Below are 21,063 nucleotides of genomic sequence, written 5' to 3'. Positions count from 1 at the left end.
CCCTGGCCTTGCTCAGTGGGTTAAGGATCTGGCGCTGCCAGGAGCTGTGGTGTAGGTTGCAGACACGACTCAGATCCCGTGTTGCTCTGGCTGCGGTGTAGGCCAGCGACTACAGCTCTGATTAGACCCCTAGCCTGGGAACCTCCGTATGCGGTGGGAGCGGTTCTAGAAAAAGCAAAGACAAAAAAAAAAAAAAAAGAAGAAAAGAAAAAGAAAAAGAATAACTGCTGCAAAGAGTAAGTAGAATTTTTGCAACAATCTTTATCAGTACCACGTTGTGAAACAAAAATAGTTCTGCTTTTCTTTTTCTGCTCCTCTAAAAAATTCATTTTTCCATACCTCTAAAAATATTCTAAGACAGTAGTCCCTAGCCAGATGTTGGTTATTTTTAAAAAACTGTGTTTTTTGGCTGTGCCTGTGGCATGGAGAAATTCCTAGGTCAGGGATCAAACCAGTACCATAGGAGTGACAATGCCAGATCCTTAACCTGCTAGGCCACCAGGGAACTCCTAATTTTTTAAAAAGACTATTTTTTTAAAATTATTTTTTATTTTTTTGTCTTTTTGTTTTTTGAGGGCCGCACCCACGACATATGGAGATTTCCAGGCTTGGGGTCTAATTGGAGCTGAAGCCACTGGCCTACACCACAGCCACAGCAACGCCAGATCTGAGCCGCATCTTCGATCTACACCACAGCTCAGGGCAATGCTGGATCCTTAACCCACTGAGCGAGGCCAGGGATCAAACCTGCAACCTCATGGTTCCTAGTTGGATTCATTTCCACTGAGCCACAATAGGAACTCCAAAAGACTATTTTTTAGAGTAGATTTTAGATTCAGAGCAAAGAAAGAGCAAGGTGTCAATTTCCCATCTGCTGCTTTCCCTCACACCTGCACAGCTTTCCCCATCAGCAACACCTTCCCACCAGAGTGAGACATTTGTTACAAGAAAGATGTTGCTTTTTATTTATTTATTTAGTTAGTTAGTCTTTCTGAGGGCTGTACCCACATATGGAGGTTCCCAGGCTAGAGGTCTAATCAGAGCTGCAGCTGCCTGGTCTATGCCACAGCCACAGCAATGCGGGATCCAAGCCGCATCTGCAGCCTACACCACAGCTTGCAGCAATGCTGGATCCCCAACCTACCGAGTGAGGCCAGGGATCGAACCCGCAACCTCATCGTTCCTAGTCAGATCTGTTAACCACTGAGCCATGACGGGAACTCCGAGAGGTTGCTTTTTAAATTAAAATTAAATTGAAAGTATATTTTCTCAGTTTCACTAGTCACAATTCAAGTGCTAAACAGTCCATGTGACTAGTGGATACTGTACTGAATGGCAAAGATAACAGAAATTTTTCATCATTGCAGAGAGTTCTATTGGACAGTGATGATATAAATACTAAAGCAATATTAAATCATCCACCAACTCATCATTAGTACTATCTAATGAGTGTCAATGAGAGGAGCCTCATTCTCTCTGAAGCGCTTTATAGTTAGAGAATGAACCTAATTACTAATAGTATAAAGATAAATAATACCAGATAAACGGATTCTTTCTTTTGGTCATATTTATTGTTTTGTTTTCTGATAGTACATTCCTCTCATAACATGCCTTACCACGTTAGTATTAGTAAAAAAGTTAAAAGAAATTTGCATTCCAATGGTATATTTAGCTGGTAGCTACCTAATTTAGTCACTCAGGATCTCTGAATTTCAGATTCCCCATTTACAAAATGAGGCATTTGAAATAAATGATCACCAAGGTTTTCTTCAAGCTCCAAAATTCTTTCGCTCTAATATTTTCAGCCTAAACAAATATAAAAAGGATGACAACTTTTAGATCACTACACAAAGTTGAAATCATAAAAAGGAGCTCTAGCTCTATCTTACCTGTCTGTACTGGACTAGAAGCTGAAATTGGAGATCCAGGGATGGGAATTTCAAATGCACACAAAAATCCACTCACTGAGAGTCGTACTTTCTGGTTGTCCTGAGGGAAATTCTATGGAAAAAAAGGAAAAATGAGAAGGGGGAGATGTTTTAGATAAAATGGAGAATCATCCTCTGATATATATGAAGGAAATGCCTTAGATGCCTTCTCTAATGAAACAAACAAGATGTCTGAATAATTTTCCTAAAATAACTAAAAGATGAAAGCTTCATAAACTAAATGAAAACTAACCTTACTGACAAAATGATTATCCCCTTCTATAGGAAGGTTGTTGTGTATAACTGACTTCTTAAGTTTGATCCTTCATTTTAAGAATCTAAACCCCAAATCCCACAGAGATCTCATTTTTGCATTACATTTGAAAAATGTCAAAGAGGTGGGTTTTTTTCCAGAAATCTCAAAGATAACTATAAATAATACCAATGAAAGGAGCTCAATTTAGGGTAGGCTATATATTTATTAAATTGCTTGCTTCTTTTGGCATGTAGGAAGAACGTGATTCGTGTCACTTTGTCTTTACTCACTAATTTCCTAGTGTGTTGAAAGGCCAGATACATACATTCACAAAGAAGTACTAAAAGCACGCATTCATAAATACATAAAATACTTTTTTTTTGGTCTTTTTGCCATTTCTAGGGCCACTCCCTCGGCATATAGAGGTTCCCAGGCTAGGGGTCTAATCAGAGCTGTAGCCGCCGGCCTACGCCAGAGCCACAGCAACGCAGGATCCGAGCTGTGTCTGCAGCCTACACCACAGCTCACGGCAACGCGGGATCCTGAACCCACTGAGCAAGGCCTGCAACCTCATGGTTCCTAGTCGGATTCGTTAACCACTGTGCCACAACGGGAACTCCTATTTCCCGTCTTAAAAAAAAAAAAAAATCACCATCATTATTAATCTTTTACTCTGGTGGACAACCCTTTTAAAGTTTCTTCTAGTTTTAAAAATGACAATTTTTTAGTAATAAAAAAATAAAATAAAAATGACAATTCTTTTTCCAGTTTTTGTTGTATTTTACTATCTTTCTTGGTCATTTAACATAATAATTAATTGAGAAAACTGATCTTCAAAGGATGGAATCAAGGGTTTCCTAGAGAGAACAGTTAATATCACCTTTATATTAGAACCATGTACTTCTGCAAGAAGGATTTGTTCTGATTTAAGTCCACAGAGATCGCTCAGCTGTTTTTTTAAACCTGTGTACTTTTCATCCATATTCAGTCTTAGTCCATATCGCACAGGGGTAGTACCATCCAACTTAATAACTAGTAAAGAGAAAAGATCTTTTATCAGTAAAATCAAGTTTCATTGGAAGTTTTACACTCTATGAGTGTGTATAATTTGGAAGTAACAAAAATTTCAGTCTAGAATTTATATTGTATATGTAAACACTATAACTAATGGTATTATGAATAATATTGAATGAAACTACTATCTTTTGAATGTGCATCTGATACAGAAGTGTGAGTGGCTTTGCAAGATTTTATTTTATTTTTTTTTAGGGCTGCACCTGTGGCATATGGAAGTTCCCAGGCTAGGAGTTGAATTGGAGCTGCAGCTGCAGGCCTATGCCACAGTGGCAGCAACACGAGATCCCAGCCGCATCTGTGGCCTACATAGTGGTTCAGAGCAATGCCAGATCCTTTAACCCACTAAGTGAGGCAAGGGATCAAATCTGCATCCTCATGAATATTACTCTGATTCTTAATCTGATAAGCCACAACAGGAACTCCTTCAAGATTTTTTTTTTTTTTGTCTTTTTAGGGCTGCACCTGCAGCATATGGAGGTTCCCAGGCTAGGGTCTACAGAGCTGTTGCTGCTGGCCTACGTCAGAGCCACAGCAACGTCAGAGCCAAGCTGCGTCTGCAACCCATACCATAGCTCATGGCAACGCCAGATCCTTAACCCACTGAGCAAGGCCAGGGATCAAACCTGTAACCTCATGGTTCCTAGTCAGATTAGTTTCCACTGTGCCTTGACAGACACTCCTGCAAGATTTTAAAGAAAACTTCTGCTATGTTTGAAACTAATAGAGGACTCAATGGGCACAAAAATAAACCCATGTTCCAAGTCTTTCAAACTTTAAATCATGCCTGAAATTAGATTGCTAAATTTTAACATGCTGACTGCCAACCTTTACAAGAACACATTGTAAACAAATGACTATACTTACAAATTCAGGATGCCTGAATAAAGCCAAAAGACAATGGAATAAAACAATTTTTTTGGAACCTTTGACTTACCTGTTATCTCTAAGTGCATATAGCTGTCCATTGGTAGTGGCAAAGACAAAAAATTGAAAGGGTCAAATCGGACACTTATATGTCCACATGTTTTGCATTTGACTTGGGACCTTAGCTGCCCATGGAACAAATCCACAACAATTGATTTGTTTCTCCTCAGATGGTTGTCCCATGCCTACCAAGAAAAAAGATGAGAGAATATTTTCATCCCCCTGAATTCAAAAGGTAAATATTTCTCCACGAATTCAAAGAAAATGGTTAAATATATTAGCTTTTTTTTCTTCTTTTTTTTTTTTTTTTTTGCCGCACCTATAGCATGTGTAAGTTCCTAGGCCAGGGAGAGAACCCATGGTGCTGCAGTGACAATGCCCAATCCTTAACCCACTGCACCACCAGAGAACTCCTCAATAATACTATATTTAAATGTCAAGAATATAATCCTTAATCTTCACTTAAAGAGTAAAAGCTTTCTGCCTACAAATTTTCATGTCAGATATGTAATTTAAGATGTATTGCCTACTGAGACAGTAAAGAAAACTAGTATTTGAATAAAATGTGATTCTTTCTGCTCTGCCTATACCATATTAAATTCAGATGGAAAATCGTATTTTTTTCCTTTGCTCTTGATGCTAACAATGATGAGTATTAAAGTTCTTTGTCCATTAAAAAGCAGGTAAGACATGCCTATTGGTCACTGTACACATTACTTTAGCAATCATTGGGACTCCTAAAGTTCTACTGAATGATTATTCCTACATCCTCTCTCCAGAATTTACAAAGTGAAAAGGAAACATTTTTCTATAGTCATTAAAGATGCTTTGTGTTGGCCTTACTGCACAAGAAGTAAGTGGAGAAATACAAATTCCTTCATTCTCACAGTACAATTCTGAGCATAGAATAGTTTAGTTAAGCATTTAAGATGGGCAACAGACATTTGTGGTCAGAACATTATCTACGGTTTACATGAGAAACTCAAAACCGACAAACCTCTGCAGCTACTTCCCAGTCTGGTCGTCCATCACTGTCCTTCAGTTCCACATACGGCTTCTCATGGACTCTGTTGAGATCTTCATGAAGACCATCCAAGAGAAAAGCCAGAAGTTCTTGGGAGTCTTGTTGCTGGAATCCATTAAACCTGGGAGCATATTTTGCTATGGTCCACTATAAATAAAAGAGGAATCAAACTCATCATGTTCTAGCTCATAAAATTTATAAGGAACATGCCCATAACTCAATCAGAGGCTTAGAAGAAGGTAAATAGTATAGCATTTAGAATGTCTCTATTCCAGCAAATCTATTTTGGATAATTATAAAATCTTTTGACTCTTAATCCCAAATGATGACCCCTCCCAATGAAGAAAAAAAAAAGTAGCATGGGCAATACTGTGTCCTAGTTTAGTATCATGTAGGCAAATAGTTCTTTAGGTACACGGATGCTATTTAAGACAGATAAGACAGAAATATTAAAATTGTGTTTGCTCACATTGGAAGATTCCCTGTTGCAATGTTTTCTTTTACAGTTTTCTGGTCTTGTTGTATCCTAATTTTATTATTAGAAGCAGAACAGCCTCATATTTAACTATGAAGACTTACTAACTAGCTTGCAACCTTGGACAATCTATTTAACTGCTGTGAGCCTTAGTTTTCTGAGCCATAAAATGGGAATAATAGCATTACTTTATATTATAGGGCCATTTAGACTATTAAATGAGTTAATAAACACAAAATAATTAGGCTGGTAAGTGCTAAGTAGCCAAATTTTTAGCAATTAGGAGTATTTCTAACCTAAAGAGCTTTTGCCTTGCTTTTAAAGATAAAAAACGATCTTAACTAAAATTCACTATGTATGATATTAATGTTAAAATTGTGTCCATTAATTACATTCTTTCTTTATGCCGTTTTTTTTTTTAAACTCTACAAAGGGAACTAATTATCTTAGCGTGTTAAAAATGTACTGAGTATCATTAATTAGACGCAAGTCTATTTAGCAGGTAGAATACTGCTAATAGGGAAGGACTAAAAGAGATAGGTTTCCTGTATAAACAAGTGCGATACTTGATAGATTAGTAAGATGAGTAACATCACAAAGAGACTGTACTTTTGATCTTTTTCTATTCACTACTTCCATAGCAGCATTTTGAAAGTACATGAGCACGTGAAAGTATCTAGCATCCAGTTTATAAGCCTTGTGAAGGACCCATAAACATAAAATTAAACTAAAAGGCTAAATATAAAAAACAGGTAGAGAAAAATATTTGCTTAAACAACTGGTTAGGACTTAAATACCTTTATATTATTTTAACATGCTTACCCGAAGCTTTAATGGGGCAACATTCTTCTGAGTTCCACTCCAAAGTTCTTGTACTAAATCCCCATAGCATTTGGCCATATGCCCCTTCATACCAATGGGATTTGTCCTAGAAGTTTAAGAGGAAAACTCGTTGCCAAAGATTCTTATAGGTCACAATTGTACTGAAATGCCTGGCATTTGTTTTCTCACCTCAAAATAAGAGACACAACACTCTATCCTTACTTCATGCTAAATAGGGAAAATAAGATGAAGGCTTTTCTCCTTCAGTGTAAAGAAAGAGGAGATTTAGGTAATATTAAGTTCACATCAAAGTTATAAAAGTTAAGAAGCCAATGACTCATGGAAGATTACCTGTTGAGTTCATAAAGATGTCTCCCTGAGATAAAATACTGCGTCAGTGGCTGTGTGTTACTAACACACTGGATGCTTGAGTTCATGAAGCATGTGTTTCCCAGGTTACTCAGACCCGTGGCTCCCTTTTCTGTTGGAACTGGAACAAACAACATGAGAACTGAAGGCTCGCTCTGGGAAGATGTCACAGATCAAACAGTTATTTGTATTCAATGCTCTGATTTTTGTAACTCTTTTACTTGGTTAAGTGGAGATATTATTTCTCTGTCTGGTCTTAAAGTGCTAAAGTAGAGGTTTTTCATGGAGCATCACTGGCAGTCATGATAATCTATGTTCATGTGTAATCTAGAAGCATCAGTGATTCTTTTTAATTGCTATGACGGTTTTTTGATAGTTTTTTAGAGTTCAAACAATCTTCTCCTAGAATTGTCTTTAGAAATGTAGAAATTATTTAACTGTGAGGATAGAAAATTTGATGCTTTAAGGAAAAAGAAAAATAAAAATAAGAGGGAGCCTAATTACTTTTGAGCTAGAAAGCCACAAATTGTTAACACTCTAAATAGTTGAGAGAGGAAAAAAAGAACAGAACAATTTTAAGATAATCTTTTTTTTTTTTTTTTTTTTTTGCTTTTTGCTTTTTAGGGCCACACCTGAAGCATATGGTGGTTCCCAGGCTAGGGGTCGAATCAGCTGCAGCTTCTCGTCTACACCACAGCCATAGCAATGCCAGTTCTAAGCCATGTCTCATGGCAATGCAGAAAGGCCAGGGATCGAACCCACATCCTCATGGATACTAGTCAGGTTCGTTACTTCTGAGCCACAATGGGAACTCCTAAAATAATCTCTTTAAAAATAATACTCTGGAGACTTACCCTTGTGTCTGTCTATTTTACTACTATTTGCTATAAAGGACATTTCTTCAGGCCAACTCATATCTTTATTGCGAACTGGAAAGACAGAAACAATACATTAATTTCTTATGCAGTCAAATCAGATGCACTCAATTCTTCTGTTAAAAGAAAGAAAGCGTTCTTATTTCTGAATTAGAAGCTGAAAAAAAATCAAGTTAATTTTAGTAATTGACTTTGAAACTATTCTAATTCTTTATATTGGGGACTTTATAGCCATTGGTTAGAATTAATCAATAAGCTAATCCCTTAAATACCTACCTGAAGTAAAATTATACTCAACCATCTATAGAAGGAATTAACGTTCTTAAACTTAATACATCAGAACTATTGCAGTTCTTTCTTAAATTGTGACAACTGCCAGAGTAATCTATTCATTTTAATACTAAGGCAGCTAGGAATGTTACATGAACTTGATAAGACACACTAAGTTTTCAATGACTTGTGCATGCCAGTGTGTAAAGGATGTTTACACAAGTTAAAGTCTCTTGGTGAGTGACCAGTGTTGAAAACTAGTGAAAGACTACACCACTAACTATGAGAAAGTCAGTCTCCTTATTCAAACTCAAAGAGGCAGCTAGAAAATTTTAAGAGACTTTGGAAACTTTTAACTGAATTCACTTGTTTTTACCCAGTTTCCACCTTTGCCAGCCAATGAATGTGTATAGACTTGTTTTTCTTTTAAAGTAATCTAAACAGTGTTACTCTACAATAGGATTACATTAGGGTTTAATGGGTTTTCTTTACCATTAAGAATTTAATGAGTAAATCACATTTAGAAAAATTATAGAATGGATTATCAGTAACTAAATCTTCAAATTCTTCCCCTAAAAATCTAATAACAGATGCATGTTCCATGTTATACCTTCAATTACCAGGTGCTGCTCATCCTGGATTTTCAAATATTCCAATCTATGATCCTCATCATCCAGAAGAGTGAGGTAATTCTGTATACGGAGGAGGAAATACTTTGTTAATATAATTACTAAACTTGAAACAAATACAGAAATAAAAATGAGTGACAATTAAAAGCATCCTTGGAGTTACATAACTCATGTGACAGATATTTAGCATATCACAGATAGTCAGATATAATTTTGGTGCAAAACGAGGGAAAGACAATGTATACTTCATAAACATATACTTTATGTCTTTAAAAAAGTTATACAGGATTTTGGGGAGACTAGAAAAGACTCCTCACACATCATAACCAAAATTCATTGAGATTTAGATTTTCTGAACAGCTTATAGAAAATTTTCTTTAGTATCTAGTAGGAAATTCAGCAAATGTGCTTGTGATCAAGATGAAACTTGATCACTTACTAAGAATTGAAAATGTAAAACCAAATGTCATGCAATAGCATTATACATTTTTGTTGATGCTCACCCTCTCTAAAGTTCTCACGGAATTAATTTATTTAATTCTGACAACTAGCCTAAGGGAAATACTATTATTTCGCCTCATTGACTCATGAGAAAACTGTGACAGAGAGAGTAGGGTGACTTGCTCTTGGTTAATCAACTAACAGGTGTCAGAGCCAGGATTTAATCTCTGGCAATGTGGCTCCAGGAGTTGTGCTCTTAACTTACTGTACTCTACTGCCTCTTGATGGCGACCAGAGGATATAAGAAAGAAGGAACTAGGGAACAGAGAACTGGTTAAAACTACTTATGAGCCAATCTCAGGGTATAATGAAAACATATTGCATATGTTAGGACAAATGTATATGCAAATAATAGCACTGCCTCTGAGGAGAATGGAAGATGGGAAGTTGACGGGAAGGAAGAATTTTCATTACATACTTTCAAATTGTTTGAATTTTTTTTTTTTTTTTGGCTGCACCCACAGCATATGGAAATTCCCAGGCCAGGGATCAAAACCAAGCTGTAGTTGCAACCTAAGCCAATGCTGCAGCAACACTGGATCCTTAACGCACTGCACCAGGCTAGGGATTGAACCCACCTCAGCAGCATCTTAGCAGCGGTCCAAGCTACTGCACAGACAATGCAGAATCCTTAACTGGCTATGCCACAATGGGAACTTCTTGTTTGAATTTTTTTAAATGTGTATAAGTTACTTTAAAACAAATCCAAAATAAACTCTATTTGTTAAAAATAAAGATATTTGGAGATCCCCTTGTGGCTTAGCAGTAACAAACCTGATTAATATCCATGAGGATGAGGGTTTGATCCCTGGCCTCGCTCACTGGATTAAGGATATGGTGTTGCTGTTGGTGGTGGTGTAGGTTGCAGATGCGGCTCAGATCTGGCATTGGTATGGCTGTGGTGTAGGCCAGCAGTTGCAGCTCTGATTTGACCCCTTGCCTGGGAACTTTCATATAATGCACATTAAAAAAAAAATTTGCAATTGCCTTATATTAATAATCTCTCTCTCTCTCTTTTTTTTTTTTTTTTTTTTTTTTTTGGTCTTTTTGCCTTTTCTAGGGCCGCTCTCACAGCATACGGAGGTTCCTAGGCTAGGGGTTGAATCGAAGCTATGGCCGTCAGCCTACACCACAGCCACAGCAACGCGGGATCCGAGCCGCGTCTGCGACCTACACCACAGCTCACGGCAACACCGGATCCTTAACCCACTGAGCAAGGCCAGGGATCGAACCCGCAACCTCATGGTTCCTAGTCGGATTCGTTAACCACTGCGCCACAACGGGAATTCCCAATAATCTTTAGAAGATGGTACTGTCTGTGATGATCAACTGTTGTTACGGATTTCAGGTGTCAAATATATACATGTATGCATACAGTAATTTAGAAGTGAAGTTTCCATTGAGATCCTAGATATGGTTTTCAGAGAAATTAGTGTAGACAAAACCCCCTATAATTATGAAATGTGGATTTAACACTGAATTAGGACTTTTCTTGATTCTTGAGACGCCTCTTACCTCACTGTTGTATAGCCACAGGCGCATATCTTCCTCTTTGATGCGCAGCCTCTGAGACAGGTATTCATGAATTTCCTTGATGGTCTGCATTCGACTAAAACAGCCTGTATAGGCTAAGACCCGCTTTAATGGCGCATTCGGGGAAGGTACATTGCCTATGGTCACAGCAATCAAAATAAGGAAAAAGGCAGATATAAAAAAGAAAAAGACATTCATTCCTCTCAGCAATAGAGATCATACTATTTTAGGAAATAATGATGAGAAATGAGAATTACAGATTTAATAATTTTAGAAATTAAGAAACTTTAAGAGAAAGCTTTAAAATGAAGATAGAGACTCAAGTGTCTTAGAGTGAGCTTTAGCTTTGAAAGAAAGAACAATAAAAATCAGAGGCCCAAATAACTGGCAGTATTTGGGTCCCAGGAAGAGTGGCAAGTATCAACAAGCACTGGTATCTTGGCTGCCTCAGCTGGGTCACACTCAAGAACAAAATCAAAACTCAGTGTTAAGAAGAGAAGATAAAATGGGACTGGATTTGAATTCTAGAGATAGATAATTGGATTTACTTGATCCGCTTTCTTAAAATAAACTGTCTTTGAATTACTAATTCCATCACTCTCATTAAGTGGCCCAGTTACCTGGCACACTGGTACAATTACATGGGATATTTTTACTTAAAATTTTAAGTAGGCAGAGATGCTACATAGCCATACAGAGCTTTAAAGTGAAGCCAAGAAACTTCTCATGACAAAAAAACCTGCCGTACAGACAAGTATCAGGGGGTAAAAATCATATGGCCTGCCCCCCCACCCTCCCTAAGGAGACATAATCTTGAATTCCTGAAGGGCTCAAGGTGGAAACAAAAAGAGTGGCAATAAGGGGAATGAATGAAGACTAAATCAAGTCTAACCACATACTTCAAAAGAGAAGAGGGATAAAATGACAAGAGATTAAGAAATCAAAAATAGGCTATTAAAATAATCTGCTAAACCCTGGTTAACTGTTCAGCCAAAAACCCAGACAAAAGCTGTAGCTTAAAATGGTCATCTCCTCTGCTTATAGGAGGCTATAATTCATTGAGGAACCCAAAACAAAAATATACAGTATACTTATACTGATATTAACACATCAATAATATCCATCGAGAGTACAATTATCTATAGTCCAGGTAGTTTTTCCACCCATTTCATGGTAACTTAGCTTTTTCCCTCCCATTAAATGTGCTTTGAGTCTTTATCTACCCAACAGAGCAAAGAAAGTACAAAAAAAGGCAGCATCCACTTTCTCAGAGTTGCTAAGAGTTATCTCACCTAAAACAGGCTGAAAAATCATCTAACAATGACTTCCGTAGCTTTGTCTGTTGAAAAGGCTACCCTTAAGTCAATGTAACTGTGGAAAGGTTTGTATACCTGTCACTTCAGAAGGAATAAAAGAGCCTAGAAAACAGCTGTGATAAACTGAGTAACAAGAAAGATGAAAACTATGTTATGGAGAACAAAATCCAACTCTGATCAATTTTTAAACATCCAGCAAAGCAAATCATTTACTATTAGCAAGCAAAGGATAATCCCTAGAAGAAAACAAAAGAGTAAATTTCTTCAATTATATATCAGAGGATTAGTTATAAGATTACAGCAAGAAAGCATATTTTTACAAACTTCAAAATGATTAATGATTGATTTCACGACTAATTAGTAAGAAATGAAATTTCAAATTCAGAACAAATTTAGAGCACAGTAACTACCCAGTTCTAGGATTCAGAAGCATCTGCAAGTATAGTATCCAAGTCAATTTCCATTGTCCCTAAGCCACATAAGAAATCTGAATTCTAGACAGTTTTTGTAGCGTAGCTCATTAAGCAGGAAGCCACTTATTATACATAATTTCGTGCTTTTGAATAGTACCAACAAATCTAGTGGAATTTACAGAAGCAGCAAAAATCTAGGATCAGCACAAGAGTCATAAAGAATACTTACTAAAAGCGCAACAACACATCTTGCCTCTCATGTTATCTTTCAAAGAGAATTGAAAAAGATATGGGCTATGGGTGCTATGGACGCAAGGCAAATACTATTACTCAAATGGAAAATTAAATCAAGAGTGTTATAGAGAGATTCTTATTTCACTGTTCCTTGATTTTAATGTGTTCCCCAAAGACAAAGTTTGGTTAGGAAAAGGCCACTGCTTTGCTATAATTCTTACCAAGAAGTATGTGTAAGAATCTCTATATATTATCTGAAATATAACCTCTAAGGAAGATATTAAACTAACCTTATTAAGTTTCGGAAGAGGGATGATACTCAGGTTTATAGGTAGTCCTTATGGTTTAAGTTAAATTAATTATAATAACATTCTGGGAGTATTAACACAAAGTTTGGGGTTTTATGTGAATGGATGAACTCATTATTTTTGCTGAAGAACAATTTGAAACATTGACTAGGCAAAAGCACAGAGCAAGTTCTGCTCATCAATAAAGTTTAACCTTCCAAAGAAATCAAAAGGGAGCATTCTGCATGTATTACATTAAAATGAGAACTTATTTATATGTCTTTTTTTTTTTTTTTTTTTTTTTTTTTTTGTCTTTTTGCTGTTTCTTGGGCCGCTCCCGCGGCATATGGAGGTTCCCAGGCTAGGGGTCTAATCAGAGCCGTAGCCATCGGCCTACGCCAGAGCTACAGCAACGCGGGGATCCAAGCCGCATCTGCAACCTACACCACAGCCCACGGCAACGCCGGATCGTTAACCCACTGAGCAAGGGAAGGGACCGAACCCGCAACCTCATGGTTCCTAGTCGGATTCGTTAACCACTGCGCCACGACAGGAACTCCTTATATGTCATTTTGATAGGTTTGATGTTTTTGAAAGAGAATGTGTTACTTTCTTTTTTTTTGGCTGTGCCTGGGGCATATGCAAGTTTTCAGGAAAGAGACTGAATCCAAGCCACAGCTGCAACCTATACCACAGCTATGGCAAGGCCAGATCCTTAACCTACTGCGCTGGGCTGGGGATCAAACTTGCCTCACCACAGAGACAATCCTTAACCTACTGTGCCACAGTGGGAACTCCAAAAATGTGTCACTTTCATTTTCAAAAATATATCCTTTGCTCTGTATTATCTACATGTTATAACGGCTCCTTTGACAGAACATGAGAAATGCATCATGTTTTGTTAAAAAACAAGATCAAACCCCCCCCCCCAAAAACAAACAAAAAAAGATGATATTGCACAAGAAATTACTTCTTAGAAATTATGTAGAGTTGAAAGGATCAGTCACTGACTGGCAGACTCTAGTTTAAGGTCAAGCACATAATTTACGAAAGTTTATTCTCAAAGAAACAAAGTATGTAAAATTAACTTCTACTTATTATTTTTGTATGTTTACAAACCAGAAAAGGGAACAACCCTTCTCAGTTTGCTACTGAGATTTTGCCTCTATCCCATCTAGTCTTGTGCATGACCGTAGATCTAAGCCCCCACAGTGATTTACTGATTCTGTATAAAAACAGATTAAAATGTGTTATTATTACAGTGGCACCAAACTCTGAGCAGTTTAGTCTTTTTTTTTTTTTTTTTTTTTTTTTAAGGAAATGCATGGTATTCTTGCTGCATTCTTAAGTTACCTCTTGGTAAATGCTGAGGAAACATTCTCAGGCTCATCATACCCATATTCACCCAGATGTTAGACTGCTGTGTCCGAGTGGCTGGCTGTTGTCTCAGGAAGAGAAGATATCGAGGAAATAACTCCAGCTCTGGAGTTTCTGTCTTGCTATTCTTGATGACCTATTGTTTAAAAAGATATAAAGTGATCACTATGAAGAAATAAAACTTGTCAATTTTACCTAACTGCTGAGATTTATTTTGAAACTGAAATTCATGTTCAATAGGTTCACTGCCTATATTTCAGTTAGATTACAGAAATTCATAGGTTTATCAGGCTCCTGCTCCTAGACCCATATTCCAAGATTGGTACTCCTGGCAGATATTTTCTGCCCTTTCATTAAAAAGAAAGTAATATCAAAATTAAGGGGAAAAAAATCTTAAACACCTCATTTCTTTAATACAAATAAAGAGTTCTATGATTTTTCTTAAAATTTTATTTCTTGGGAGTTCCCATTGTGGTGCAGCAGAAACGAATCCGACTAGTAACCATGAGGTTGCTGGTTTGATTCTTGGCCTCGATCAGGGTTAAGAATCCAGTGTTGCCGTGAGCCGTGGTGTAGGTCACAGACTTGGCTTGGATCCCGTGTTGCTGTGGCTGTGGCGTAGGCTGGTGGATGTAGCTCTGATTTGACCCCTAGCCCAGGAACCTCCATATACTGTGGGTGCGGCCCTAAAAAGCAAAAAAAAAAAAAAAAAAATTTCTTGGGAGTTCCCTGGTAGCGCAGAGGGTTGAACATCTGGCATCTGGCATTATCACTGTTGTGGCTCAGGTCACTGCTGCGATGTGGGTTCAATTCCTGGCCCCAATACTTCTGTATACCATGGGGTGCGGCCATAAAATTTTTTTTTATTTCTTGTATTAGTAGTAAGAACAAAAATGTTTGCATATAGTAATTTACCATCTAAGTTCTGCATTACTGGACTGCTCATATTCTTTTTGCCTATAATTAAAACAACTAGGAGTTCCCATCATGGATCAATGGAAACAAATCTGACTAGCATCCATGAAGATACAGGTTCAATCCTTGGCCTCCCTCAGTGGGTTAAGGATCCAGCATTGCCATGATCTATGGTGTAGGTTGCAGGTGTGGCTTGGATCTGGCATTGCTGTGGCTATGGCATAGGCCAGCAGCTACAGCAACAATTCAACCCCTAGCCTGGGAACCTCCATATGCCTTGGGTATGGTCCTAAAAAGACAAAACAAAAAAGCAAAAACCAAACAAACAAAAACCCCAACTAAATTGATGTACAAAACTGGAATTCACATGGTTAAAACAGTATTTTTCAGTAATCCCTCCAATAACTTGCTTGCTAGCCCAAAGACATAGGAAAATATATCAAAATAGTTCTTAAAAATAATACAAATGAACTTTTTTACAAAACAGAAACATATTCACAGATTTCAAAATCAAACTTATGGTTACCAAAGAGGAAAGGTTAGGGGGAGGGGTGGATTGGGCACTTGGGATTGGACTAAGCACCCTATTGAATGTAGAACGGATGGTCAGTGAGGACCTGCTGTATAGCACACTGAAATCTACTCAATATTCTGTGATAACCTATATGGGAATGAATATGTGTATAACTGAATCACTTTGGGTACAACAGAAATTAACACATTATAAACCAATTATACTTCAATAAAAATTTTTAAAAACATATTGCATTAAGAGTTTTAAGAGTAGTACATTATCTTTTTAGTGTTCTAAAAGGATAGCAAGATTAACACTCAAACTCATTAAATCATAAGATCTTATGGAATCTCTAATAGTCTCAATTATTGGGCTTTATTTAATTTATTTTTGCCCTAGTAACCAATGAATCCTGCAAAAGAACACTTTTTTATTGTCAAGAGGGGGCAGTAAAGAACCAGATAAAAACAACATTACAAACCAGGCCTTATTTCCTAGAAGCATTCTGTATGTTCTAACATGCAACAGTATGGTACTAGAAAAGCTCTACTTGGATGCTTTTTAAACTCCTATTTAAATCCTAAGCAATAAAAGAAGTTCTCCGTGAAACTAAGGCCACTAGATGAAAACAAAGTCTGTCCACTTCCTCTAGATAGTCAATGATAGCTGCAAAGTCAACAGTAAAATTTTCTTATGATTTTACTTCGACTGTGATTTTAGCAACGATCAGTAATTTTGCATCTATAGTTGTCAGACTACGTAAAAACACCTTTGGAAGAATCTGAACTGAAAATGAAGTAATTTTTATAATACATAGCTTGCATTTCAAGATAAGGGATTTTGTGATCAAATTATACATTAAAATTTGTTGTTGTTGTCTTTTTGCCATTTCTAGGGCTGCTCCCTCAGCATATGGAGGTTCCCCGGCTACAGGTCGAATCGGAGCTGTAGCTGCTGGCCTACACCACAGCCACGGCAATGCCAGAGCTGCATCTGCGACCTACACCACAGTTCAAGGCAACACTGGATCCTTAACCCACTGAACGAGGCCAGGGATCGAACCCGCAACCTCATGGTTCATTTCCACTGTGCCATAGTGCCATAACAGGAACTCTTCCTAACTATATCTTATCTGTGTAAAACCTTCTTAGAATAAAAAAGTTCTAGTTTGGATGTTATGTAAGGGAGAAAGTTTTTTGATATACTAAAAGAATCTTTCTAAAAAATACTTCATCAATAATGTAAAGAGTATTCAGGGCAATGAATACTGCTATTTATTGTATAAGCAAAATAAATGATGTTGCAGAGTTAACTTGCTAATACTTTGACAGTACATACTCCAAGCCCTTTAAATTATTTTAGAGCATTTTTCTTATGCTCTAAATGACTCATTCTAGTAAGAGCAATAATCACAATTATCTAGCATTGAGTTCTTGTTATTGCATGTTATAACCTTCTCCAAAAAGGCAAACCACAAAAATCCACCAACAGCTACAAGGTGAACTCAATCCCTAATTGGCTTTGTGTGTGGTTAATGGGAGTAATAGTTTCAGAAGTAACCTCTGTCCCACTTCCCCTACATCCACTGATTTTTTTGGCAGTGGTTCTTAGACTTCTGCTCCAGTCTAAGTTCTGGATTATCTTTTTTTTGTTGTTGTTTTTTTTAGGGCCATGCCCGTGGCATATGGTATTTCCCAGGCAAGGGGTTGAATGGAGGTGCAGCTGCTGGCCTATACAGCAGCCACAGCAATGTGGGATCCGAGCTGTGTCTGAGACCTACATCACAGCTCACGGCAATGCCAGATCCTTAAGCCACTGAGCAAGGCCAGGGATTGAATCCGAGTCCTCATGGATACTAGTTGGGTTCGCTTTGCTGAGCCACAATAAGAACTTCCTAAGTTCTGCATTATTTTAATGTCTGTGTTTATGTAGACGACTTATTTAATGGCCTAGCCTCATAATTCCTTGACTCTATTTAGTCCAGTGTCTCTCCTCCATTCCATATAAGCCACTCACTCCATACAAACATTATTGTATGGCTGGTACCTAATATAGTATTCAGTGAATGTATAAATAAATGAATGAACGAACATGAAAGAACCTAAAATTTATTTAACTGATCTGAATATTACTGAACACTTTGCTACCATGGGTGGGAACTAATTTATGGACAGTGAGGTTCATACAGAAAAGTAATAAAAGACCCCCATCTCTAATTGCTCTTTATATAAGGCACTATTGGCAATACTTACAGGTCTAGGTAGGGCCAGGTTTGCGCCATACCAATGATAAAGTGCTCTCCATACAGGTTCTGGGACCATTTCATAATCTCGTCCATGGATCAGCTGTGGGGTTCGTTTTAATCGTCCTCCTTCTAGTGTTAATGATGTAGCCTTAGAAAGAATGGAAAGTAAATGTTGATTTTCTTTTCTTTTCTTTTTTTTTTTTTGTTTTTTTGCCTTTTCTTGAGCCGCTCCTTCGGCATATGGAAGTTCCCAGGCTAGGGGTCCAACCGGAGCTATAGCGACCGGCCTACGCCACAGCCACAGCAACTCGGGATCCGAGCTGCGTCTGTGACCTACGCCACAGCTCATGGTAACGCCGGATCCTTAACCCACTGAGCAAGGCCAAGGACCAAACCCACAACTTCCTGGTTCCTAGTTGGATTCGTCAACCACTGCGCCATGACGGGAACTCCGAATGTTGATTTTAAAAATTACAGTCTTTTTGGAGTTCTCGAGGTGGCATAGTGGGTTAAAGATCCAGTGTTGCCACAGCTGCAGCTCTGATTCGATTCCTGGGGCCTGGGAACTTTCATATGCCATGGGTGAAGCCAAAAAAAACAACAAAAAAAAGTCGTTAGTCATTTAACAAAATGTAGACACAGGAGAATAAACACATGCCAATGCTCAGTTTCATGTTACTGGAAAAAGAAGAATTTTCTAAAAGATTTTTATTTTGAACTTTTAAAATAAACTATTTAAGAAAGGAAACTCAAGCCAAATCATGTGAATAAACTTTGGAGAAGTTCCTGCTGTCTTGCAGTGGGTTAAGAATCCAACTGCAGCAGCTTGGGTGGCTGCGGAGTTTCGGGTTCTATTCCCCACCTGGTGCAATGAGTTAAAGGATCTGGCCATTGCCACAGCTGTGTTATAGTTCGCAGTTGAAGCTTGGATTCAATCCCTGGCCTGGGAACTTCCATATGCCATGGGTGTGGCCATTTAAAAAAAAGAAGAAAAAACTGTAGTATTTGGAAACAAAACAAAACAAAAACAAAAAAACAGAGCCTCCTTGCCTGCCTGCTTGCATCTCTCACAACTGTTCTATATTAATAAATCTATTTCTCGCTTATGGGAAAAACAAACAAACAAACAAACAAACAAAAAACCCCAAAAGACCCTGGAGTACTTGGAAATACTAAGACTGGTTTTCACAGATTTCTTTCCAACAGGAAAAAAAAAAATAATTAGTGAAAAAATGTTCACATACATGTGAAACTACATTTTTAGGGTACAGAAAAATGACATTTCTAAGGATCACTAAGCTGCTTCTACACAAGTACTCTATCAAAATATTCTCACAGAAACATTTCTATGCCACAAATTTCCATCTACAACAGGTTAATGAAATGAACCACAATCACTTTCTATATGCTAAAATCTCTAGAATGAAATTTATTAGGGAGTTCCCATTGCGGAGCAGTGGAAATGAATCTGACTAGGAACCATGAGGTTGCAGGTTTGATCCCTGGCCTCGCTCAGTGGATTAAGGATCCAGCTTTGCTGTGAGCTGTGGTGTAGGTCGCAGATGCGGCTCGGATCCAGCATTGCTGTGGCTGTGGTATAGGCCAGCAGCTGTAGCTCTGATGCGACCCTAGCCTGGGAACCTCCATATGCCATGGGTACGGCCCTAAAAAGCAAAAGAAACTGGAGTTCCCGTCGTGGCGCAGTGGTTAACGAATCCGACTAGGAACCATGAGGTTGCGGGTTCGGTCCCTGCCCTTGCTCAGTGGGTTAACGATCCGGCATTGCCGTGAGCTGTGGTGTAGGTTGCAGACGCGGCTCGGATCCCGCGTTGCTGTGTCTCTGGCGTAGGCCGGTGGCTACAGCTCTGATTCGACCCCTAGCCTGGGAACCTCCATATGCCGCGGGAGCGGCCCAAGAAATAGCAACAACAACATCAACAACAACAACAGACAAAAAGACAAAAAAAAAAAAAAAAAAAAAAAAAAAAAAGAAACTTATTAGCAACTTGAAAAAGATGTCAAATTACTTACCTTCACTGGTTCTTGAGTTACTAATGGCTGGTTATCAATAGCCCCTGGTTTCTGAGGATTGAGGTGCAACAAAATATTCCCATTGGCTCCTAGTAAACACTGGTTGTTATTGTCAGAAGTGTTATGTTGTCGAGCAAAGCATATATCTGTCCCTGGTGTGGCAGAATACAGAAAGCCTGTAAGAAAGAGGATAAAATCTCTTTATTACACATAAATAGGCTTGAAGATATGAACTCTATGTCCATGTATTGGGTTAATGCTATTATTCTGTGGGCATGGCAGTACAGTGTTAGATTCTGATAATTCTGTAGAAGACAGGAGATAGAGATGCATTCCTTTCTGGACAATATCCGGTATAATAACATTAGGTAACATAAAAGCTTTAAAAATTGCTACCAAATAAACATTGAATTTCTAATAATTCACAAGAAGTCTATGTCCTTTGCTAGGGAAAGAAGAAGTATGGCCAAGTAGCTGGGCTCTCACATATCTTCCCCTAATTCCAAAGGCAGATAATGGTGATAACAAGTCTCTAAACCAACGGAAGGGAGCTAAAACAAGAACTCCAACATGAGAGTGCTAGGAGAGAAGAAAGTGTTCCCCAACAAATCTATTTGAAAGGAAGGCATGAATGTTACAGTAGAAAAATACACACAGAAAAATGATTAATGGAGTTCCCGATGTGGCGCAGCGGAAACAAATCCGACTAGGAACCATGAGGTTTCAGCTTTGATCCCTGGCCCTGCTCAGTGGGTTATAGATCCGGTGTTGCCGTGAGCTGTGGTGTAGGTTGCAGATGTGGCTCAGATCTGGCATTGCTGTGGCTCTGGCGTAGGCCAGCGGCTACAGCTCTGATTAGACCCCTAGCCTGGGAACCTCTATATGTTGTGGGTGCGGCCCTAAAAAGGACAAAAAGACAAGATAAATAAATAAATGGAAAATGAATAATGATGACTTAAGAGCTGCGAACCTCACTGGCATCTTAAGGTATTTTAACTCTCAACTACACGTTAATCTCAGGTCGAAATTCTAGCCATCGATCACTTTG

At 38.1% G+C, this 21,063-nt stretch overlaps 1 protein-coding gene across 6 annotated transcripts in view; it reads right to left on the bottom strand.

Moving 5' to 3' along the window:
- Positions 1 to 21,063, bottom strand: part of USP32 (ubiquitin specific peptidase 32) — a 250,342-nt gene that overhangs the window by 29,657 nt on the left and 199,622 nt on the right. For 3 of the 6 annotated variants that reach the window (XM_084985059.1, XM_084985058.1, XM_084985057.1), the window contains 12 exons: positions 20,016 to 20,191; positions 17,992 to 18,132; positions 14,287 to 14,446; positions 10,666 to 10,820; positions 8,631 to 8,712; positions 7,730 to 7,804; positions 6,858 to 6,996; positions 6,507 to 6,612; positions 5,183 to 5,356; positions 4,196 to 4,370; positions 3,065 to 3,216; positions 1,890 to 2,001 (listed from right to left, as the gene is read on the bottom strand). In XM_084985059.1, the coding sequence (XP_084841185.1) occupies positions 1,890 to 2,001; positions 3,065 to 3,216; positions 4,196 to 4,370; positions 5,183 to 5,356; positions 6,507 to 6,612; positions 6,858 to 6,996; positions 7,730 to 7,804; positions 8,631 to 8,712; positions 10,666 to 10,820; positions 14,287 to 14,446; positions 17,992 to 18,132; positions 20,016 to 20,191 (1,647 nt within the window). The remainder of the gene's footprint in view (positions 1 to 1,889; positions 2,002 to 3,064; positions 3,217 to 4,195; positions 4,371 to 5,182; positions 5,357 to 6,506; positions 6,613 to 6,857; positions 6,997 to 7,729; positions 7,805 to 8,630; positions 8,713 to 10,665; positions 10,821 to 14,286; positions 14,447 to 17,991; positions 18,133 to 20,015; positions 20,192 to 21,063) is intronic. The other 3 variants (XM_084985061.1, XM_084985060.1, XM_021067305.2) reach the window with 1 other exon arrangement.

Source organism: Sus scrofa, chromosome 12 (genome assembly GCF_054392235.1).
Source record: "Sus scrofa isolate SSC_HxYL_T2T_F1_AM1 chromosome 12, Sscrofa_HxYL_maternal_Yorkshire_Landrace_v2.0, whole genome shotgun sequence".
NCBI lineage: Eukaryota > Metazoa > Chordata > Mammalia > Artiodactyla > Suidae > Sus > Sus scrofa.
Note: the sequence above shows the minus strand (reverse complement) of the source record. Positions and strands in the feature narration are given on the sequence as shown.